The sequence below is a fragment of the Eretmochelys imbricata genome, chromosome 11 (assembly GCF_965152235.1).
Source record: "Eretmochelys imbricata isolate rEreImb1 chromosome 11, rEreImb1.hap1, whole genome shotgun sequence".
NCBI classification, from domain to species: Eukaryota; Metazoa; Chordata; order Testudines; family Cheloniidae; genus Eretmochelys; species Eretmochelys imbricata.
The window spans coordinates 5,151,921-5,175,902 of NC_135582.1; the positions used below are offsets into that span (position 1 = coordinate 5,151,921).

The 23,982-nt window shown below is 44.9% G+C and overlaps 1 protein-coding gene across 1 annotated transcript in view; it reads left to right on the forward strand.

Moving 5' to 3' along the window:
• Positions 1–316: 316 nt before the first annotated feature.
• The window catches only part of BIN1 (bridging integrator 1), a 148,547-nt gene continuing 124,881 nt past the window's right edge, over positions 317–23,982 (forward strand). The window contains exon 1 of the mRNA XM_077829796.1: positions 317–437. Coding sequence (XP_077685922.1) covers positions 357–437 — 81 coding nt within the window. The 5' untranslated portion in view covers positions 317–356. The remainder of the gene's footprint in view (positions 438–23,982) is intronic.

Genomic DNA, 23,982 nt, shown 5'->3' on the forward strand with positions numbered 1-23,982 from the left:
GGGTTTGTTGGGCTTTGCCTAAATACATTTCAGTGGGGACTAAAAACCCAAGGGCATAAACATGCTCCCAGAGCTACAGCGTGGGGAGCAGGGCCGATCCGAGGGTTGGGTGTGTGTGTGGGGGGGGGAATGGCTTGCAAAGTCAAAGGAGGGCTGATAGGGCTGAGCAGAGGTTTCCCATTGCAGGGGCCTGCGGGAGCGGTCCCTTTAAGAAGCGGCCTCGCCTTTGGGGCCGTGTGTCTTTAAAAGGCCGTCTCCTGGCGCCCGGCTCTCGGGGCAGGCGATGGCCATTGTCTCGCCCCGGGCTTCCCTCGCTCCGAGTCGTGCAGCCGCGCGGGTGGAAAGGCAAAGGCAAGATGGCTGAGATGGGCAAGGGAGTCACGGCGGGGAAAATCGCCAGCAACATGCAGAAGAAACTCACCCGCGCCCAGGAGAAGGTAAATCGAGGCAAGCCCCCGGGCGGGGGGGGGGGGCGCTGGGCGAGCTGATCCTCGAGTGCTGGGCGAGCTGGTTTGACTGGGGACGTGTCAGTGCAAGGGGGGGGAGGGGTGTGTATGTGTGTTGCAGTCTTTCCCCCCCCCCGTAGTTTTCCTCCCCCCTCCACTCCCAAAGGCACTTGACCGCTCAGTAGCCCGGGGGGGCTAGTGGTCGCCAGCCCGGAGTAGCCTCTTGGTGCCGCAGCTGCGGTAGCTCAGGGGGGCTCTGAGAGATCGGGGGTGCGCTGATTGACCCCCAGTGGGAGGGGGTGGGGAGCGTGTGTTGTGGGTGTGGGGGGGTCACAAACAGCTGAAGCCAGGGAGCAGCGCTGCAGGCAGGCGCTGAAGCCCAGTGCAGGCTGGACGCGCTTTGCTTTCCCATGCGGATCAGACCTGTGCATTTCTCCACCCCCCCGGGCAGCTTTCCGCCCCTCCCGCCTGGCTGCAGATGACCCCCCCCCCCCGCTGTTCTGCCCTTGCTCCCCTGCACTGCATGGAGGGGGATTCCCCGGCAGGGCACCGCAGGGGGGCTCCCCCCCAGGGAGTTCCCCAGTGGATTGCTGCGGGGTGTATGGCACCAGGGGGGTCCCAGCGTGATACCCTGCAGTCAGGGAGGGAGTGACGGGGAGGGGGGGGGAGGAGGAGAGGTTCCTTAGGTGTGGATTAAATCCAGTGTGGTTGCAAAGCTCTCCCCACCCGCCTCTCCCATAAATTCAAGTGCTTGGGTTGAACGCAGCCTTCCCCCCTTCCCCCCCCCAGCTATTCTCTGGGCAGCCCCATGGATACTGGCATGAGAAGTGTTACAGGACCAGGCTCATAACATGGGCCCAGTAGCGTGAAACCCTCTCCCGGGCACTGCAGTATAACAGCTCTCTCTGAAAAAGCTAGCCGTCCAGATTTGTCAGAGAGCAGCTCTCCTCTTGGCTGCCAGGCCCCCGTCCTGTTCTGGACCCAGGTTTGCCCCCCGGGTTTATCACTGGAGGAGATACCCCATGGAGGAAATCAAAAATTTAAAACTGGCTTTCAAGGGGGTTGCTGCATTTGGGGTCACTCCAGCTGTCTCAAGCGTTTGCTAGGGGAGAATGTGAAATTTTGCAGTGAGGTTTCCAACCAGCTTGTGTGCTCTAGTGGGGATCAGTTGGGGGGTGGGTGGGTGTGTATGTGTGTGGTGGGGGGGAAGGATGTGGCCTGTTCCCTCTGAAACTCCTTGTTGGCTGTAGATAGCACAGAAAAGCTCTGCTAATCTTTAGAAAGCACTGCATGGCAATCCAAGCAGATCTTTATGCTTTGCTAGCTGGGGGGTGCTAAGCTTGGCACCTAAGGGTGGGGGATTGAAGGAGTTCGACACCACCTACCTCCCTGTCTCACACTCTCCTCTAAAACCTAGAGCAAGATTTCCTAGCTTTCCCCTCTTTGATTCTCAGATTCTGGAGTCTGTCACTATGCTATGTATGCCTTCCTCTGCTAACATCAAGCTGTTGCTGGGGAGGATGAATTAGGGTCTCTTTCCCGATGTCAGGGAAAGGTTTGGGGACTCTGCAGTGGATAGTTTTCATGTTCATCTCTCTGGGATCCTGCTTTGGACGCCAGATGCCTAGTCTGTGCAGGGATTATCGGACGTTTTATGCAGGGACACTGATCAGCTGTTTTTCATCTCAAGCACGCTCATCTTGGTTTTCAGTGATTGCTGTTACAGAAAGATGACATTGACTCAGTGAGGAGCAGTACATCTTTGGGAGAATGCTTCTGCAATGACTGTTTCTATTCTCCAGGAGTTACCTTTAGCGATGATTAGCTCTAGATGGAAGGCCTGATTACACAAAGCAAAGTGAATGTAAAATGCTACCAGATCAGAATGGGGAAAGGAAATCAGAGCCCCCCTGCCTCTGCCCTCCCTGATAGCTCTCACTGAATTGCACTTATTTAATGAAGCTGGAATGGGGCCCATAATGTTGTCTGGCTGCTTTAAAAAGCAACCGAACAGTGACTGCACAGGGAGCAGCAATGAAAACGCCTGCTCCTACACACTGAACAAGGGAACGAGGACAACTCTTTGGTTGTAAACAACGAAAAAAGAATTGCAGGGCTTTGTTCATCCTCTGCTTGGCCTCGATGAACTGATTCAAATGGAGAGTGTCTCTCACGTGGTGTGGGAGACCTCACCCTCTTCTCCTGGGGAATGGCTTGCATAGAGGAGAGTTATCCCACTAATTTTGATACTAGCAAAGTGAGAGGTAGGCATATCGCAATAGTTACAGGATTACCATCAATCCTGCACAACATGGTAATGTAGGGAGACAAATGCAGTGAGCGTTACGCCATCACCTTGGCATTTGCAAGACTTTATTTCCTTTGAATAACTGATACATATAAATCACTGCTTGATGGGAAGAATGTAATGCCACTCTATGGTCTGAGAGAAGAGTTGTGTATATTTAAAGCCAGACATGAATAGTTGCATTAAGCAAAAGTGTTGAAGATAAGATGGGTGGGTGTTCAGCACCCAAACCTATTTTAAAAAACAGTATGAAAAGGTTATCCCAAAAGGATGCTCTGAAAGATATAGCAATTTCCTTTTAAAAAAAACCCTTATTAAATAAAATTGAAATAGCTTTGGAGCCCACTGTATTAAAAATGCAAAATGTATACATCATTGTGGGATCTCATGTAACTTTGCTAAGGGGGAGATGTGACCAGTGTGAACCCTGGGAAGTGTTATGAGCTTCAGAGGACTATTTGCCAGGCAAGAATGAACTTTTGGGACAAAGTTAAGTTGGTTTCCTGGAGAGGAGGTGAATGGAAAATCCTTCCTCTGATTATGCAAAGACCCAGCCTTTTGAAGCTATGCCCTGAGAAGAGAACCATTGTCTGCTGTTCACCTGCTACTTGAGGCCAAGATCAAAGCCAACGCTGTATAGAGGAAAGAATTAACTATCCATGATTGTGTGTATTCTGAGCGAAAGCTGATATAAAATTGTGACCACAAGAAAGAACCCTAGGAGGGGTTTGAAGGAATGATCACTTACCAGAGCCCCTGTTAGAGCTGAGGGTGATCTCTGGTAAGCTTGTTAGCAGGCATGTAGTTTTTTATTGTTTTTAATCTGTTTTCTCTGTAATGCTTTCACCTTAATAATAAATGTGCTTGCTTAGAAAGGGCTGTGTGGGTAACTTATCACTGTGGGCAGTTATGCTGTTAACTGCCTTCTCGCCAGAGGCTATATGCAGCTGCTGGCTGTTTAGGTTGTCTGGCTTGCTGGGAATATCGCAGTTTAGGCTGGGAACTGTGCAGCCTGGAAAAACCCTGGTCTAAAGGGAAAGAGATGGGTCTCCCCCCAAGAGAGGTGATGGCTGCGGAGCTAGAAGCCTACAAGTGGGTGCCCTTGCTGGACCACAAAGTGGGAATACAGATGCAGTTGCCTTCAACTGTGACAGATGCTCCAGGGAATTTTCACTGCCTTTTAAGCATAGGCACCAACTCTGTGGGTGCCCCAGCTGATCAACTCCTCCCCCTCCCTCCCAGTGCCTCCTGGCTAATGTGGTCAGCTCTTTCACCATGTGCAGGGGGAGCTGGGAGGCAGGGGGAGAAGCGGGGATGGAGCACACTGGGAGGAGGGGGCAGAGAAAGGCAGGGTGGGAGCTTGGGGGAATGGATGGAGTGGGGATGGGGCCCGGGGTTGAGCACCCCCTTGGCAAAGGACAAAGCAGCCGCTTATGCTTTTAAGGCTGGTGTATTTTAGTGCTTAAACACACTTACAGTGTCCCTGTTATGTATGCTTTTTAGGTTTTATATTTAGAATGAGAATCCCTCCTCCTCCATTGATTTCCAGCTTGAGTGCTGGGAGTTTGATCTCAGCAATGTCCCTGGTGATGAATTTGAGCCTTGTATTGAATGAAGAATGATGTCTTATTCAGTACTAAATTCACAATGGAAGACTGGAGACATTCTCTTTCCGCTTCTGAGATCTCTGTTGTGTAAAGGACGTAAGATGTTCCTTCAGATATGGTGTTTGTCCGCTTTTCACCAAAGCTCTTGGTTTATTTCCAGAAGATACTTTCTTACATCCGGCAGAAATATGCGGCAAAGCGGTTGGGTAATTGGATACAAAATCTTGTTCATTCATGTTCAGCCTAGAGTTGCCGTGAGTAAAAATTGTTACCATCTGGTGGTTATTCAGTGATCCATGTAAAGAATGATTGTGGTGTCTCAGACCGGTTACAGGTGTCCACACCGCAAAAACAACCATCATAAATAGTACTTACACCCTTTTTGGCAGCCTTAACAGAGAAGCTGGTGATTGATGGGACTTGGGCAAGAAATGGCTCTTGCAGTATGTCTACACAGCAGCTGGGAGAGTGATTCTCACCTACAGTAGATATAGATTTGCTATCCCTTTCTGAGCTAGGGTGCTAAAAATAGTGGTATGGATACAGTGGCTCAGGCTGACCTCCTGAATACATCCTTATGGGGGGGGGTGGTTATTTGGGTGAGTACCTTAAACTGCTGCTATTTTTCATGTGCTAGCTTGAGCAGAGCTAATATCTTTCTATCCAATCTCTCTATATCGCGACCTGAACTGGGAATTTTGCCTCCCACCAGCAGCCGGGTAGACACCCGTAATCATTTAGTTTAGTCGGGGATGAGGCTTGTTGGTGGGACAGGTTCATTGTAGTTGTCTATCCTGTAGATAACTGGTGTATCTTCAGCTTCTGAGACGTTAAATATGGGGTTCTAAACTCACTCTAAAGGGGGGGGGGCAGGGAGGGGGAAGAGGTTGGTGCCACAAAAACATTACAGATGTTCACATCCGAGGTCATCATGGGCCTAGTGTTGAAGTTTGTTTGCACTTTTTATGGCATGTAATAAATGCGCCACAATCTATGCTTTTCTTTCTTTTTTTAGCCTATAATAATCTAGTTTCTTATTTAGATTGTAAATATCTCTGTTCCCTATTCCACATGGTCGCTTTTCCCAGTGCTTTACTGATACCAATCTTATACCCTGAATTAAGTCATCCTAGCTCTGTTCCAGGGATTTGTTGTTTTTAGGCCTTTCAGTCTATCTACATGAACACAAATTTTCACTCAACATTTAAATAAAAATGAATTTGGCTGATTGGAATGAATCTTGGCGTCCTAGAAATTCCTCTGTAAAATTCCGGGTGGAGGGTCGATTAATGCCACAAACTGATGACTGACTTCTTCTTGCTCAGCTGGGCATGTCACAGAGACAAACCTGTTTAGTCATTACTAACCTCTCCCACTCCTGCTCTCTAGCCAGCCAATAGAATGATAGCTGTGAGAGCTGCTCAGGATTTAAGGTGTCTGGAGGCAAGCCAGCAAGGCGAGGAGAAGCAGAAATCCTTTGCCCCAAACCTGATAGTTTTCGATTCCTTGCAAGAATAATGTGAGGTAGAAATAATAAACTAGTTTATGCCTATTGCTCCAGGCTTGGATTGTGTGAGTTGGGGTGTGTTTGTCATGGTTTTTATTTGTTGTTCTGTTGGTATTTAGAGACGAGTGGTGGTCTCTTTTCTTGGTGTGGTAAATATTACATTAAAAGACCTCTGCATCTAGTTCAACCTTCCAGACCTTTAGGGGTGGTGGGCGGGGGGGGGGGGGTACATTCTTCTATGACATCAATAAGGTATAATCATGCTAGTTAATGTGAATGCTAACAAACAAATCCATTGTCACTTCCCTATCTTTATTCCTAATCTAAGCAAACTAAAAGCAGGGGGGATTCCTTCTAGATCAAGCTGTGTTTCAATGATGGTTTGTTATGGTAGGCCTCCCCAGTGTGATTTTTAGATCACAGGTCTGGAAGTCAGGACTCCCAGGTTCTAACTTTCCCATCTGCCACTGACTTGCTGTGTTACCCTGGGCATTTTACTTCAACTCTCTTCCTCACATGTACTCTGGGGATGATGACACAGCCATCTTTGTAAAGGGGCTTTGTTAGCCTCAGAAGGGTGTTCTCAGTGCAAAGTGTTATCAGTTTATTATTGGTGAGCATAATGCTTTATATACCAGTAAGACAAGCATTCCTTTAAAGAATTTACAATCCTAGGCAAATGGTTAATGGTGAGAAATAAAGGATCCTGGGGTGGAAGGTGGCTGGGAAGGAAGGGGTAGAAGAAAACTGTTCTTGCTCTGTCTCTCAATCCCTTTCTCGAATAAATTGTCTGTCACAAGAATGGTGTTAGTACAACACAGTTCAGAAGGGAGCTGTCTCTTCACTGATCCGACTCTGTTCCTTTCTTTTTCTCTGTTTCCTTAGCCCTCCTCTGAACAGGAGCCAAGAGAAGGATGTCAATGGATAGGAAGGATTTAGCAAAAAGGCAGGCCTTGCATGTCGATCAGACCTGGTCTCAGTCCCACTCTTATGTGAAGAAACCCAGAGGTGGGGTCCAACAGCTAAGAACCCCCTGAGAGAAATTCTGGCCTTATTGAAGTCCATGGGAGGTTTGCTGCTGACTTTAGTTGGCCCAAGGATTTTGCCTCTGTGGTCCCCAGAGTCTTAAGCTGGTCTTCTCCAGCTGTGGACTGCAGCTGTCTGGAGGCAGCCTCGGAGCTAGCCAGGTCCTAGCTCTGAGGACATCTTTGGAGGTCTTATAGACTTGTATTGGAAAAGTAGAAAAGGGGCTAGTGCCTTGTGTTGCCTTGGCCCTACCGTTGCAGGGAGTAAATGACTGAAAAAATATGCCTGCCTGGTCTGTTCAAGACGGTGGAATTCATTTTTGCTGCACCTCAGGTTCCTCATGGCCTTTCAAAGCCTTGATCTAGTGCTACTGTTTGACCTCATTCCTGGGCAAAGTGTCAAATGCTCTGTGTAACGTCAGGCAGGAGGCATGCAGAAGTGGCGATGCAGCGGGGGACAGAAGTACTGTACCTGTGCTGATCCTGTCAGGAACTGTCTTTTTCTGGAGAACTTGCCAGCAGCTTATACAAGGCTTGCTTTGTGGGTGGTGGTCTCTTTCGTAACACTGGTAAAGGGCCTTCTTCACCTGCCTTTCCTAGACATAATCCTGGAAGTGACAACATGACTCTAAAAGCCATAATTAAGGACAGCTGCAAACTGACCACATTGTAGCTAATTCATTTAGGAAACACAAAGCTCTGGAATGCTTTCTGATTCAGCTCTCTCCCTCTCTTCACTTGTGATTTTAATTTGATTATTGCAGCAAGCCCTCTCTAAAATTATTCTTGGGAGGTCAGGGCTTTGCATTGTTTACTGAGGTAGTTGTAAGAGGAATTTTGGTAAGACTTCAAGGGAGATTTACAATAGCCCCCTGGAAAAGTTACTCTGGCTGGGAGGTTAATTGAATAGCTTTTGGTCCTTCAGCCTTTCTTCGCTGCTAATCATTCCCTAGAGTAAAACCACGTCATTTAATTATTAATTATTGTTACAGGGTCATAAACTTGCCTGGCACTTTACCAGAAAAGAAGTCATGTCACTGCCCTGAAGCATTTACAATCTGAGGTGCTCAGCACCTTGCCAGATTGCATCCTAAGGGCATGGCCACACTACTAAATTAAGTCGACCTAACTTAAGTAGGCATGCAGCTGCCACAGTAATAACATCAGCTGTGCATGTCTACACTTTGCTTCTTGTGTCAGGGGTCTGGGTCCTCTCCAGGAGCGCGTGCACCGATTGAACTGTCAGTGTGGGGCATAGCGGGACAGCTTCAGAAAGCCCGCAACAGTTGATGTAAGTAATGCAGCGTCTACACTGATGCTGTGTTGACCTAGCTACATAGACATTGACGCTCTTGGAGGTGGAGGTATTAAGTGGGTGTAGTGGGCGAGTTCCCTCGGTGGGAGCAAAGTTGTAGTGTAAACACTAACCGAGTTAGGTCAACGTAAACAGCTATGCGTCAACCTAACTCTGTAGTGTAGATGCTGGCCTCCTTTTCTTCCCACTGCCCTCCTCCTCTTCCCACCAACTTGGCCGATTTTTTTATCACAATGGGCAGGGTTTTGGAAGACTTGTGGAGCCTGTCTGGTGGTGACGTGAGAAGCTCCAGGCCTCTTGTGAAGTTCAGCCTTGCGGGAAGCCAGCAGAGTCTCTTCCCCTCGGCCTGGCTTCACTCTCCCCTTCTTCCCCATGTGAGAAATACAGACAGGAAGGTGCACGCATCTGCTCCTTCCCCTACCCTCTGCAGCACCTGGCCTCGGGGGAGGGAAAGAATTGCTCCAGGAGCTAACACCCTCCAGGCTGGGAAAGTGGGAGACAGTCCTACTGGAGCCTCTGAGGTCTCGGTGGTGTGAGGGGTATGGGAAGAACCTTAGGAGAAGCAGAAGTGAGGCTGGGGACTGGTGGGACTGGGGTGCTGCTGAGTTCAGGGAAGGGGAGAGGCTGCGGGAAGGAAGAATAATTAAAATAAGAATCATTTTAAGCTATTTGGACAATTATGAAGGTTTTAAAAAAACAACAACAAAATAATTTATTGTAATTACTGAACAATGTATATATTTATGTAGTGATCAAAATTATGCAGAGAAGAAAGATTTAAAATGGTTTTTGAGATACTTTGAATGTGACTGAATGGATTATTTAAAAATGATATTTAGGGATTATAAATATAATTAGTAATAAATATAAAAGGCTCCAAAAGCTGGCTGACATTGCAAAGATATTCTTGCATGTGAAGGTCTTTGCAGCTCATATGGATCACTATTGAAAAATAACTGGAAAATTTGCTACTTTGAGTGCCTTGTGTTTCCAGGATGTTCATTGTTCATTTTTCAGCTCCATTTTGTAGGCCTTGTGTGGTATATTTCTAAATAAGTATGAATTAGGTTTTTCCATCATATTTTGTCTTTATCACACTATGGAGCTCTCCACTGAGTACTTCTGCATGCAAGAACTTAACAGAAGTGCGCCCTCTTTTCCCTACCAGCATAGTTGCTTCTTTCCATTTTTTGAAGGGATGCTTTTGAGGGGACATCCATCCTAAAAAGGAGATACCGTTCACAGAAGCATTACAATGATATTGAAATTAGTTTCTCACTGCTTAGGAGTAGCTCAGATAAAACAAAGTCTTAACCATTTTGTGACCTCTCCTTTCCAATTCTCCTAACTAGGTTTGTGTACCTTCAGTGTACAGACTCTCCATCTCCTCAGCCAGGGTGAGGCATGCGTGCATTAAAGGTTGTATTCAGTGTTGTTGCAGCCATGTTGGTCCCAGGATATTAGAGAGACAAGGGGGAGGTAATATCTTTTATTGGACCGACTTCTGTTGGTGAGAGAGACAAGCTATTGAGCCATCCAGGGCTGCTCTTCAGGTCTGGAAAAGGTACTCCTGGTGTCACAGCTAAATACAAGGTGGAACAGATAGTTTAGTATACGTATTGGGCACATATTGTAAAGGGACTATTCAAGGTAGAGTGGCCCATTAACATATCCATAGTCCTAGGACAAAAAGTGTGGGGGGACAGTGGTTTACAGGTTGTTGTAATAAGCCATAAATCAAGTGAGAACCTGCTTCAATACAGAAATAAACTCCTCTTGCAACCTCCCCCTCCCCCCACCCAACTGGAACCCATATGGGGTATCATCAAACAGCTACAACCCATACTTCATGGGGACCCCCCCAAAAGAAATTGTTCCTGAACTCCCATTTCTGGTCTCAAGCAACCCCCAACCTCCATGCTCATCATCAGAAGTAAGCTCCCCACAGACTAGAACACACCAACTCAAAGTGACCCCAGACTCTGCCAGGATAACAGATGCAGAACCTGCAGACATATCTCCAGTTCACTGCTACAATGATCAGTGCCTCCCAACACACACCTCTAAAGATCCATGGATCCTACCCCTGCCTAGGACAACAAGTGGGTGCATCCCATGCTGTGCCCTAAATGCCCCAATAGCAACAATGAGAGTGAAACCAGACAGTCACTGTGCTCTCGAATCAACTTGCACAGGAAAATGATGCAAGACAAAAACACCCCCGTCTGTCACCTGTGAGTGAACGCTTTTCACAAAGTGAATACTCCTATATCTCACCTCTCCATCCTCTTCTCAAAGGAAACCCGCACAACACTTTCAGAAGATGAGCCTGGAAGCTTAAATTCATAACTCTGTTAGACCCTGAAAATTATGGACTGAACGCACACACTTGGATTTATGGCTGTAACCCACTAACCCCCTTTTTTTGTCCTATGACTGCAGAGGTGTTAACAGGCCACTCTCCCTTGAATAAAGCAAAGGAGGACTTGTGGCACCTTAGAGACTAACCAATTTATTTGAGCATAAGCTTTCGTGAGCTACAGCTCACTTCATCGGATGCTGTAGCTCACGAAAGCTTATGCTCAAATAAATTGGTTAGTCTCTAAGGTGCCACAAGTCCTCCTTTTCTTTTTGCAAATACAGACTAACACGGCTGCTACTCTGAAATCTCCCTTGAATGGTCCCTTTACAATATGTGCTAACTACATATGCTAAACAAGCTGTTCCACTTTGCATTTTGCTGTGATGCTGGAAGCACCTTTCCTAGACCTGAGGGAGTTCTGTGTGTCTGCATTAAAGGTTTACTTTCCCACCTGAAATCAATCTCCTGGAAACGTGTGTTTGATAGAGGGGAATTAAAAAGTCAAATGACAGATGAAGAGCATGTTGATTTTTAAATCCTATGATTTGTGGGGCCAATCTCGTGATTCTTTTTCCTCCCAGGATCTGAGTCATGATTTTTGATCTGAGATTGGCAATACTGCTTGAAGCTTCTACATTAAAATATAGTTTATTTGAAGGGAAGATGAGGGCTTAATTGACAGGTATTTGATTTTTGTCATGTTATGGGACCCATCCTAGTTCCATCACACAGTGCAACCTTCACAGCTCCACATGGGCTGCCGGACCATGCAGAGCCCTTGCCCCAGTCAGTTGCACTGGCAATTTACCAGGACCCCGAAGGCTGCACTTGATTTGCATTAACAGAACAGATTGCAGCCACCCTCTTCTTCAGGGAGATGCAGCGGATGATCCTAGCGTTCGGACCTCCCTATTTATATTAGTGACGCTGGGACATGTATTCTGAGCACTGTCTTTTTTAAAGATAAAGTTGTATTATTCTGAGCTGCATTTGGCCAGCGGGCTCTGCATTATCCACCCTTGTACAATGTGCCTTTTCTATTTATTCAACACAAGAACAAGAATTAAATATCTGCTGTGGTGGCTTCAGAAACCGCCCACACAAAGAGCTTGGTCTCCTAATGTCAGCAGCATAGAGGAAATTGATGGCGACTTGGAATGGACAGCCTGCCTTTTAACCTTCTGCTCCATAGCTAGTTTATTTGCCTCAATGAAGTTCATTAACAATCAATCTAAGTTTCAGAGTGGTAGCCATGTTAGTCTGTATCAGCAAAAACAACGAGGAGTCCTTGTGGCACCGTAAACTGACAAATTTATTTGGGCATAAGCTTTCGTGGGCTAAAACCCACTTCACCAGATGCATGGAGTGAAAAATACAGTAAGCTGTGTGTGTGTACAGCACATGAAAAGATGGGTTGCCTTACCAAGTGGTGGGGGGGGGGGTCAGTGCTAATGACTCCAATCCAATTTAGGTGGAAGTTAGCACTAACCCCCACACGCGCACACGCACTTGGTAAGGCAACTCCCATCTTTTCATGTGCTGTAAAATATATATATACTGCTTACTGTATTTTTCACTCATGCATCTGATGAAGTGGGTTTTAGCCCACAAAAGCTTATGCCCAAATTTGTTAGTGCCACAAGGACTCCTTGTTTAAACAGTCTAAGTGTTCCGCAAGAGAAAGTGAAGTGAAAGTATAATAATCTGGTGTCAGCAACTGCTGAGCTAAGAGAAACTGAAATGTAGCTTTTATTTATTTATTTAAAAAAACTTTGAAGAAAGTCACTCATTTAACATGCAAGTTTAGCTCATTTGACACTGCAGGTCACATCACATTTAAATAAACAGGTGAGACATAAGCAGAGGCCTTTGCAGAAAAGCATAGTTTTGAGGGCAGTAGGGACAACAGATCTGACATGGGATTTTTGCAGTGGGTACATTTTGGTGAGGTATGGACCTCAGATGGTTCAGGTCAGCACTCGGAATTTCAGATACATTTGCAAATTATTTGAACCTCTTGGATCTTTACAAACTGGTTGCTACTGTGAGAGGGTTTCAGCTGTGAAAGAAACGAAAACTATAGTAGTGCAAAGCAAATAGAAAATAACGGTGCAGGGTTGGTGAGGATTAAGACACACAGGTTAGGGTTGGCTTGCGTGCACGGTTAGTGTGCTCACCCATGCAAACTAGGTAACTTTGGAGGTGCGTCTACTTCATTTGCCTGTCCAGTTACTAAATGTGTATGCACAATCCTGCTAAATATGCAAGCAAATTAAATGGCTAAACTGAAAACTGGCCATAGATTTTTTTAATTGATATAAGATCACAGAAAGCCCAAGTTTAAAAAAAAAAAAGGGTACTTTCTAGGGTTCCTTCAGCCTGTTTGTGTAAACTTTCTCACAAATTAGTAAGATGATAAAAAGCTTACCCTATCTGCTGAGGAGGCCTTGGAAATTAGAGTGCAACGCAGCCTCTTTTGCCTTGGGAATATGTGTATGCATGGCCCAAGCCTGGCCAGAGAAACCAGGCATACAGGGAACCTGTAGATGGAATAGTTGATGGATTGGAAAACAAGACTGATAGTGCCTTCCCACGCTCTCTCTGTGTAGTGTAAGCAGAAGTCCTGCAGAACTCTACTCGGTATGAACTGAAATATATCGAACATGTTCAGGAGAACTCTTCCTCCAGAGCTGCGCCCTGCAGTTGAAAAGCTTTTTCATTAATTGTCCCTCATGGCAGCATAGTGCTGTTTGTAAGAACCACTACTAAGTTCAGCCATTGCTGGCTTTTTTTGCCCCTCAATTTAGAAAGAGGGAGAAGTCTAGACAGCAGATGTTCCTTAAAATAGGCTGCAGCGCAGGGTGAAGAGAGCGCTAAATATTTGACTATTTCAGAGCAAAACATTATTTAGGAGTGACAAATCCATGACTAAAGAAACTTGGTTAGTGTTACCGGTTTGTTAATGGCCTGGTAACGAATAAAACCTAGTGTGCCGGACTGTCTGCAAGATGTCTGCCATTTTAGGCCTAAGAAAATAGTTACCTGGTTTGGAATGATTCATTAACTATGCAGTTCTCTGTCAAGCATGTGGGTTGTCTTTTCCCCAAAGTTGATGGGCTTTTTGGTTGGAATTGCCCAATAGCTACACCTTCCAAGGAAGTTATTTTATCAGCATAGTAACTAGAGCTGAGCAGAGACAGAGTAAACATTTTTCAGTGAATAGTTGCTCACATTCCAGGGTGAAATTGAATTAGATAGGACTGCAATGCTCCCGTTCACTTTCCATGACCACTAGTCCAGTACTGAAATACTTCAATGTTGGCTGAAACTTTTTTGAGAGGCATCAGCCATTGTAAAATTTGCAATTCATCCTGCGTCAAATACGACAGTATGTTTCATGCTGCATCATCATCATTTAATAAATAAAATATTCTCTGTTCCAAAGCACTTACACTCCAAAGGACAGACCTACAGAATACAGATACCGCTGGACTAGTGGCTCTCAACCTTTCCAGATGACTGTACCCCTTTCAGGAATCTGATATGTCTTGCGCACCCCCAAGTTACACTTCACTTGAAAACTACTTGCTTACAAAGTCAGACATAAAAAGACAAGTGTCCCTGCATGCTATTACTGAAAAATTGCTGTCTCATTTTTACCATATAATTTATAAAATAAATCAATTGGAGTATAAATATTGTACTTTCATTTCAGTGTCTAATATATAGAGCAGTATAAACAACTAATTGTCTGTGACATTTTAGTTTGCACTGGTAAAACTAGGTAAATATCTTGAGTTGATGTACCCACTGGAAGACCTCTGCACGTATCCCTGGTTGAGAACCACTGCACTGGACTATCCAAAGGTACGGATTAGTTCGGGTTTTTTGATTGATCATTTTACTAGTTTATTGTAAACTGGACATTGCAGAAGGTGGGCATTTTTAGGGGGTATTTGGATGATAGGTCTGTGGCAATTCTCCAAAAAGGGCTGTATTTTTGGAGTTTAATATACCCACTTATATCATTTGAAAGCTCATTTTATGACTGTTTAGATAAGGTGTGATATGGAGCTGTCAAGCGGTGAAGTAAGCCTGTAGGCAACCTGAAACAATGGGACCCAAAATGAGTGTTTTTTGCACAGTCCCAGAAACACTGCAATAGGGGTATGACTACAGTTCTTACGGTTTGTTAATTTCAACACTTTAACGTGGTGATTATAGGTCAGAGCTACCAAATGACAGTGTATTAAAAGATTTGTATTGGTTTTGCATGGACAAGGATTTTTTCCCCCGGAAATGAAGCTGTTTAGCATGTTATTTAGTTGGGATTGGCCCTGCTTTGAGCAGGGGGTTGGACTAGGTGACCTCCTGAGGTCCCTTCCAACCCTGAGATTCTATGTTGCAAAAATGGCAAATCAACATTTTGCAATATATCAATGTGGAATGGTTTCACGTTGCACATTCTTAATTGTCAAAGTATCTCACAGGTGATTATAGTAGTTTTCTATATTTTTCAGTTGAAATTTGTTGACCCAATCAGTCTCTCACTGAAGGTTGTGGACCAGTAGCAGTAGATTGCATGCCCACAGCTTGTACTGCATAGTGGATAAGTATAAACATACATGCATTCCTAATGTAATCAGTCTCCATGTGTAAGCTTTTGTACGTACAATGTAGCATTTAATTTCTCTGGTAGAATTTTAACTTGTAACTGCCTTTGCATGCAGTACTAGTCTTTGAAATATTCTAGAAACTAGCTTTTTAATTCAGTGATGTTTATGCACAGGTCAGTATTAGTGTCAAAGATGACAATACACAGCTTCGTATTATGAATATGCAAAAGCTATGAGAGAAAAGTGACCTAATAAGTAGTGAAAACAAAGTCCATGAAGAGCATATTACAGCTCTTATCAACCATGTCATCAAGAATATGACAAACCCATTTGACCCTGAATCACATCCAGAGGTGCTTATCAGCGTATCTGTGGACTTCATCAGATAAACAAGTTTCACTACTGAAAATAGCAGATGTTGGTGAGGAAGAAATGAAGAGGTTTGTGAGGTGCATTTGGTTGCGATGGGACATGAAGCTTCTTCAGCCCAGTCAAGAAATCTGGCATCAAAACATTTGCTGACATGGTCAAGAAGACCAAATGTAAGTCTGCCAAGGGAGGGACAGTCCCAGTAGTGGTCAGTCCAGAAATTGCTTTCTGCAGATCCCTGTCCTTAGCAAGATGCAGACATGTTTCAATGGCAACTGTTCTTAATCACCAGTAGGATTTATGCTTTTGACCCTCTTCAATGCTGATGGAACAATAAGAAAAGACAAAGCTGAATTAGGGCTGTGATACTATCTAAAGGGGAAGTTGTGATAGTCTACACAATTATGGTAATCATTTTTACAAAATTATGATAAAGCTTGTAGAAGGTGCGCCTTGTAAGGTATCATTGGAAAAGTTATAATATGCTGAATATTACTGTCCTGTTAAAATGTGTGTATCAATATTATGTATGGAATTACAAGGTTTTGCTATATGTTTGTGACTCAAACATGCTGTGAGTCTGAGCAATGCCAACAGGTTAACTCTTCAGGAATAACAGAGGGACTATAAACAATGACCCCTGCTTGTCAGCCCTGGAGACCCCTCAAACCGCACGTACCCAGAAAAGCGAGCAAGAATTTGCAATTCATATGAAGGACCATGGCACTGCCTGACCTCATGACACAGCAAGGACTTTTCCAGTAAAAAGGATCAAGATATAAAAAAGGGGTAATAAAGGCCCGACCATCCCCCCACACCCCGTTCTGGAGTGGTGAATACTGATGGGAATTCTGAACAAAAGGACAAAATATTTTTGGGCAACCCAGAGGAGCATATAGAAAACTAGCAAATGTTACATCTCTATTAGGATTGTGTATTACAAACTTTTAATTCACATGTAATGTATTCACCTGCTTTAACCTCTCAGTAACTTTTTCTTAGCTAATAAACGTTTAATTTAGTTTACTAAAGAAATTGGCTTCAGCATTATCTTTGGTGAGAGCTGAAGTATACCTTGAACTGGGGTAAGTGACTAGCCCTTTGGGATTGGAGAAACCTAATATGGGGTGATTTTTTGCTTTTAATAACCTTTCTTCATAAAGTCTGGTCTGTCTGGGTAGCTAAGTAGAGGCTGGAGAGCCTAAGGAGGACTGTCCGTGGCTCCATGGTAAAACAAATGTAGTGATCCAGGAGTGCACACTTGTTACTGGTTTGGTGAAATCTACTAATAGAATATACCACCAATTTGGGGTGGCCATCCTGTTTTCTGACTGCCTGACCTGGGATGGGCTCTCTCAGCTGTGACCCATTCCGGGCACCTGTGACAAGGGCATGAGCTGGAATCTCAATGAGCTAAGAGTATGCAACAAAGAAACGGCAGTGTACATCAGATGCTATGGCTGCCAAACAAACGATAGGTACAGACAGATTCCACACATTTGATGAATTGGCTGCTCAGTACTTGAGGCAGGTCCTAAAAGGATTTGAGACTGCTGATTTTGCAGTTGAAGTCTTTGACCGACATGACAACAGTAACTCTGTGGAAATCGCAGAAAGACAGTGCTGAAAGAGGAGCTAACATTGGATGCAAGAAAAATACTGGTGGTTGGTAAAAACCATTTTTCATGGAGGCCCCGGGAGTCCAAGTGTGGTATCCAACCAGCAGCCGCTCAGAAAATTCCTCTGAATATATGGTTTAAAATGCACCTGAGCGTGTAGGAACACAAACACTTCTTCTTCTTTCTGGAGGCTTTTCCAGTGGGTGAAGTAGCAAAGTCCATCACCAAGAGAGGTGTTGAAGCCCAAGACTTGTAAAGTACTCAAGAGGAAGCAGACACAAAGATGCTTCTGCATGCTGTATATGCCAATATGGCTTTTGAGTCTCTTGGTGTCAAAGGAACCATAATAATTTGGTCACTTGACATGTTTTGGTCCTTCCTGTTCACTAATTTCCAAAAATGGAACACTTGTTTCAATCCCCATGTTATCTGGCAAGCATTGCTTTACCCCCGTACATGGGACTTGTGACGCAGTTGCTCCTGACTTCTGCAAGGTGCTTCCTGCTGCACATGTATTAACAGGGTGTGACTCCGTGTCATCCATATTTGGTTTTTTGGAGAAAAAAATCTGTTTAATGTTGTCAAAAACAAAGGGAGTTTATTTACCTCATTCAGAAATCTTGCCCAATTGGGAGAGCATGACAGATCCACTGCAATTTCTGCAGCAAGGCAGTTGCTAGCCATGCTGTATGACCAGGCCATAAAAGAAAAGGGGTGCCCAGAGACCTGAATTACTTGCACCCCAGTCTCTCCATCAAAAAGAAGTGACTGGCCAAACTCCTACCATGCGAGGACAGTTTTGAAGAGCATGTCAAAAATGCATCTTGGCAAACAAAGCTTTGGATGTCTTCACATATATGTAAACCTGATATTGGATTGCCATTGCTACATGGATGGAAAAATGTGGATGATCTACCTCCTGAATTCTTCCAGGCATCTGAGCGTCTACAAGACCTCCATTTGTTTATGCCCCTGTAGGGGTTGCTGCATGATCAACGCTGTAGTCAGAACAATCTTGACTGAACACAACTGGGTCCATGCCAAGGCAATGAAGACTGTGGTAACCCACCCACTCAGCAGAGATCATAATGGTGAACAAGATGCTAACGCTGATGACTAGAAATGACACCAATGCTATTACATTTCAATGATTCCTGTACAAATTTATGATTAGATTTTCTTTTACCCTTTAGACTGTGGTTGGGATACTTTGAGGTTACAAAGAAATCCAATTTTTTTGTCTTACTTTAATGACTATGTATTGTTTCTGTTGAAATAAGTGCATATATTTCAAAGCGGTTATTTCAACGTGTTGATGTCATTGTTTATCCTTGTTTCTGTGGTAAGGGCATCACTTGACAGCTCCACATCAGACCTCCACTTTAAAGTGGATATAATAAGCTTTCAAGTGATGTGTGATGTGCCTATGTGTGTAGAGGGTGCATTAAGTTGACCAAACCAGTGGTTCTGCTGCTCGCCTGTGAAGAAGGGGTAATGGTTTTGTGAACTAGCGCAGGGATGCCAAATCTGTGGCCCACCAGAGCCCGTGGCCTGCTTCAACACAATATGCTCATGACCAGTTCATTAACGTTTTGTCATGTTTACATCACTTTAGTTTACAGAAGTGTGTAAATAGACAATACTTTCTAAATACATACGCAACAAGTTGAACTTAAAATAAAAATCAATAGAGGTGACTTATTAAAATACGTAGAATCTGTTTGGCCCACCCAAGGTTGTGCTTTGTTTTATGTGGCCCTCCGTGACAGAAGGTTGGGCACCCCTGCACTAGAGCATTGAGGTCATTCTGCACGCGGGATGCAGCATAGAAAAGCGCACGGCCAGGACCAGGCATGGGACTCGGCCTGCAGGATGAGCGGAGGGTGGCCTCGGAGGAAAGGAGGCTTGATCTGCAGGCTAGAAAGGAATTTTATGCGGGGCTTTGGAGGGGAGGACTAGAAGTTTGACCTTGACGTGGTAGGAAGGGCAAGCTAGTGGAGAGATGAAGGGGGGATGTGATTGGTTAGATGGGCGAATGGACATCCGAAGTACTGAACAGAATGGAGCTTCCAAATCTCTGATCTTCCAGTAGTCACCTATGAGTGGGTGACTATAATCTGCCACCAGACCAGATTTCCCTCCCCCACCAAATGCATGTAACTGATTCTGGTGCTCTTTAATACCTGCCCCTTAGCCTGTGTGGACAGCTTGGTGAAAGGCATGCAGTGTGCAGCATCCTGTCTTGGTTTCTCAGCTTGTGTGTGACTCCTGAGGAGCTCATCAGGGTGGCACATAGCCCTTGCCCCGCACAACAGCACTTCTCCTACACTTGAAAACACCATGGGCCAGAGTCACAGCTGGCGTGCGTTGGCACCGCGTCATTGAGGTCAGTGGAGTTGCGCCCGTTCACAGTGAGAGGATCCGGCCCTCCTCTCAAGGGCTCCATGGGTAGCTTCATTGACACCAGTGGCTTACAATACCCTAGGAGAGGAGGAGAATCGGGTCCAGTGCTGCTTGCTTCTACTCTAGAAAAATCAGGAATAAGTTCTGCATAAAGTGACCGATAGAAATCTGAAGGAAAGTAAATCTGAGGGAAGCCTTGACTTGATTTGAGGGACCAGCTAGACCTGCAATCAGTGCTCACACACTCACTGTCCTGTGGCCATGTCCCAGGCTGGGCTTTGCACCCAAGCTCAAGCCTGTGCTGGTGTATTACCAAGGCATTTCCAGCTATCCCACCTGTGGCGATGCTGAGCTTTCCAGGTTAGAGCCGCTCTACAGCGTATCCGAGGTTCTGCTGTTTTTCCTTCTCCTTTGATTGCCCTCCTCTCTGGGGCTAAGACCTACCCAGCGGCATTACAGGGACTCTCCTCTTCCTACTGGCCCAGGCTCAAACCTGCCTTGCAGCAAACATTGCAGTAGCTGTCCTGTTCTCTCATCTGCACTCAGGCTCAGAGCTGCTTTGCAGTACTACATCACTTCCCTTGGGTTCCCTAATATTCTCTGCTCCCTAGCTGGGACCCGCAGTGCAGAAGCTCCCCTGTTTTGCCAGTCTCCTGATTCCCCACCTCTGGCCTGTACTTCAGATCCCCTTCCCTTTTTAATTTGCATCCTAAGTTGGTCACCTCATTTTGCATTCGCATCCAGGTCTGGAGAAACAAAAACGATTTTTTGCAGCTGTCTCCGCATTTAAATCGCATGTTACAGGGGTGAGGTGGAGGAAGAGAAGAGACAAGAGGCAGGGATTTGTACAAATAGCACTATTTGAGCTATCTATCCTCCTTACTAGGGTTACAGCCAGCTATAGATAGGGCTTAATTAAACCCTGTTAAATGCCTATCCAAATAAGATTTAACTTCTTGTGGAGTTGTCATCTGGAATGTGACATTGATGCAAACTGAATTAAGTGATGCCATTTTGGCCCTCTTGGTTATGTGGCTACTATGCAGCTAATACCCTGATTCACTGATAAGTTTCTGTACGTTTTGTCTAAAACAAAACAACCCTAAATGCAATTGTGTGTCTAATTTGTGTGCAGAATGACCTTGATTGCAGAGGAAAATCTGGTAATTGTGTGCACGAATGATCAGTTGCGTGCCAGTTGACTTACCAATGAAAATTAAATATGCAATTGTATGCACCTAATTTTAAAGATCAAGGCTGAGTATTTAAGTGACCTGACAGTCACAGGTGCTACGTACCCACAGCTACCATTCTCTTCTAATGCGTAGAGTGTTCAGCACATTTGAAAATCAGGCCAATTATTTAAGTGCCAAAACTTCAGGCTCTCAAACCTTGGAAAGTTTTCATTTCAGTTCTTAAAGTTCCTGGTCTCTTATGGATTTTTAAGTTAATATCTTACTTAATTGAGGTTTTTAAGGCAAGAGATGCTGTCAAAATAAAAATCCAATTTTAAAAGCCATTTTCCTTCGGTGTATTAGACAATTAAAACTGAATTAATAGTACAAATCTCATTTAAATCTTTAACTTTGCCATTTGTTTACTTTTTCATTTTGCTTGGCTGGTTACCCTAGAATGGTTGCTTCCGAATCTCCTGCACTGATACGATGCTGTTGTGCTTGAGGTGGGTGCAAGGGCATTGTCTTAAATTTCAATGAGAGCCCCTCTTTTCATGTAAACTCTTAAATCTTTCAAGGATAAAGCAACTGAAAATAGCTTTTGGCATCCAAAGCAAGAATTTAATTTGTTTCCCCAATGTATTTACTCAAAACAAGTCAAGAACCTCTATTTACACAGCAAAATCTGTTAAACACACAGTGTGTTCAGCCTATATTTAGGAAAAGTTGATTGACAGTCTTCTGTTTTTCTATGGAGCAGAACAGAGGCAAAATAATTATACTAGAAATTCAAATAAGAATTTGCTTTACTTTAGCACATGGTGACATCTTACACGTGAACTAAGATGAAAAGGAGTACTTGTAGCATCTTAGAGACTAACCAATTTATTTGAGCATAAGCTTTCGTGAGCTACAGCTCACTTCATCGGCTGTAGCTCACAAAAGCTTATGCTCAAATAAATTGGTTAGTCTCTAAGGTGCCACAAGTACTCCTTTTCTTTTTGCGAATACAGACTAAGATGTGAGCTTTGCTCAGGGTTGGCTATATCATGGAGGACAGGCAAAATGCAAAGGGGCCTAAGAGCAGAAATATGTACAAAGCAGTAGCATAGTCAGATTAAACCTGGGATAATGCATCAGGAAGGCAGCAATCCTCTATGGAACCTTGAGATCAGCTGTACTGGGGGGAGGGATAGCTCAGTGGTTTGAGCATTGGCCTGCTAAACCCAGGGTTGTGAGCTCAATCCTTGAGGGGGCCATTTGGGATCTGGGGCAAAAATTGGGGATTGGTCCTGCTTTGGGCAGGGGGTTGGACTAGATGACCTCCTGAGGCCCCTTCCAACTCTGATATTATATGATTCTGTGTATTCTAGACCTTGGTGTTAGCAGACAGCAAAATGGATGTGGTATTGCAATGTAACTTGTTTTGAAATTGGGGTAAGTAAACAGACACCCTGCCACAGAGAAGGGAAGCAATCTTCCCACTCTGCATCGCAGTGATGAGCTCACACCTGGAATATTGCGTTCTATTGGATGTGGGAATTCTAGAAAGAAACAGGGAGAGTTCAGAGAGAAAGCAACCAAGTGCTTCAGAAGCTGAAGGGAGAAACTATAGGGAGGAAAAACCAAGCAGGCTGGATCTTCAGAACGACCACCCTGAACAACCCAAAAATCCCACATTCCCAAGTGCAATATAGGGACCTGTGGCCATTCATCAGGGCAGATGTCAGAATTGCAGATGTGATTACGGTGTCTAGTCAACAGTCCTCTTAAATGTACATTGTTTGCTTTTAGCTCCATACTTTACATTTTATTTTGAAGGGATGGTGCTTCAATTTGTTGGGCCAAATCATCAGCTGGTATAAGTCAGCATAGCTCCCTTAATGCCATCTGAGTTCTGCAGATGGGAGAGGCCTGGACTAGGGATGTGAGCAGAAGACTGAGAGCCAGGATCTTCTAAATTCTCAGCCCAGCATTGTCACTGGCTTCCCTCTGCAGCTTTGGGCATGTCCTAGAACCTCTCTGCTTAACTACAGAACAGAAAGCTAATACGTTGCAAGAGCGTGGTGCGAATTTGTTCCCACTTGTAGAGTGCTGTAGAAATTAGGAGTTTGTATAGATTAGTATCAACAGCTGTTGCTCAGCCATGCAGTGGTAGGTGTGTGAGTTACGAACTGTAAAAGCCTTAAACTCTTGCATGCTGGAGATGGACTGTACTGTATGTTTTCCTAAATATATAGGACAGCACTATGTCAAGTATTGTGGGTTGGGAAGGAATTATCCCTGAGGTCAGATTGGCAGTATTTTTTTTGGGGGGGGGGGGGCTTCCTCTGCAGCATGGGGTGTGGATCACCTGGGCATCTCTCCTAATTAATCAATGCCCTACCATTGCTGGGATCTCAGGCATTGGTGGCACCTTGGCCTCCTCTGTTCTGTCTGTGGCAAACAGTTTAGTCTCCTGAGGACTGACATGCTTTGGTTTAACTAAAGCTACTGGGCTCAACAAAGGAGTATCTGGGTGAAATTTAATGGCCTGTTACACAGGAGGTCAGACTAGATGTTCTAATGATCACTTCTGGTCTTCGGCTCTGTGAAACTAAGCCATTTTAAAAATACTAAGGCACAATGTAGCTTTTTATTTCTCTTTGCTAGAGAAAGCACCTCCCCCCTTCTTCCCCCCCCCGCACCTCCTGATCAGCTGTTTCGTGGCATGCAGGAGACTCTGGGGGCAGGAGCGAGAGCATAGCAGGTTCAGGGGAGGGGGTGGAGTGGGAGCAGAGCCTGTGGCAGAGCCAGGGTTGAGCAGCGAGCATCCCCCGGCACATTGGAAAGTTGGCTTCTGTAGCTCCAGCCCTGGAGTCGGTGCCTATACAAGGAGCTGCATATTAACTTCTGAAGAGCCGCACGAGGCTCCGGAGCCGCAGGTTGGCCACCCCTGGTCTAGATAATACTTAGTCCTGCCATGAGTGCAGGGGACTGGACTAGATGACCTCTCGATGTCCCTTCCAGTCCTATGATTGGATGATGATCACTAGCATGGCTTCAACTTTAAAAGCATCTTATGGGGTTTCTACCGTATTCAGCTGAGCAGCCACATCCTTCATGTGCCTTCAGTTTTAGCCTGTGGCTTAGTGCCTTTGTCTCTAAGTGACTTCTGTCAGTTTCATTTAGCCTTTTATAACTCTAGAGACAGAGAAAATATGAGCTAGGCTTTCACCAAGCCCATCCAA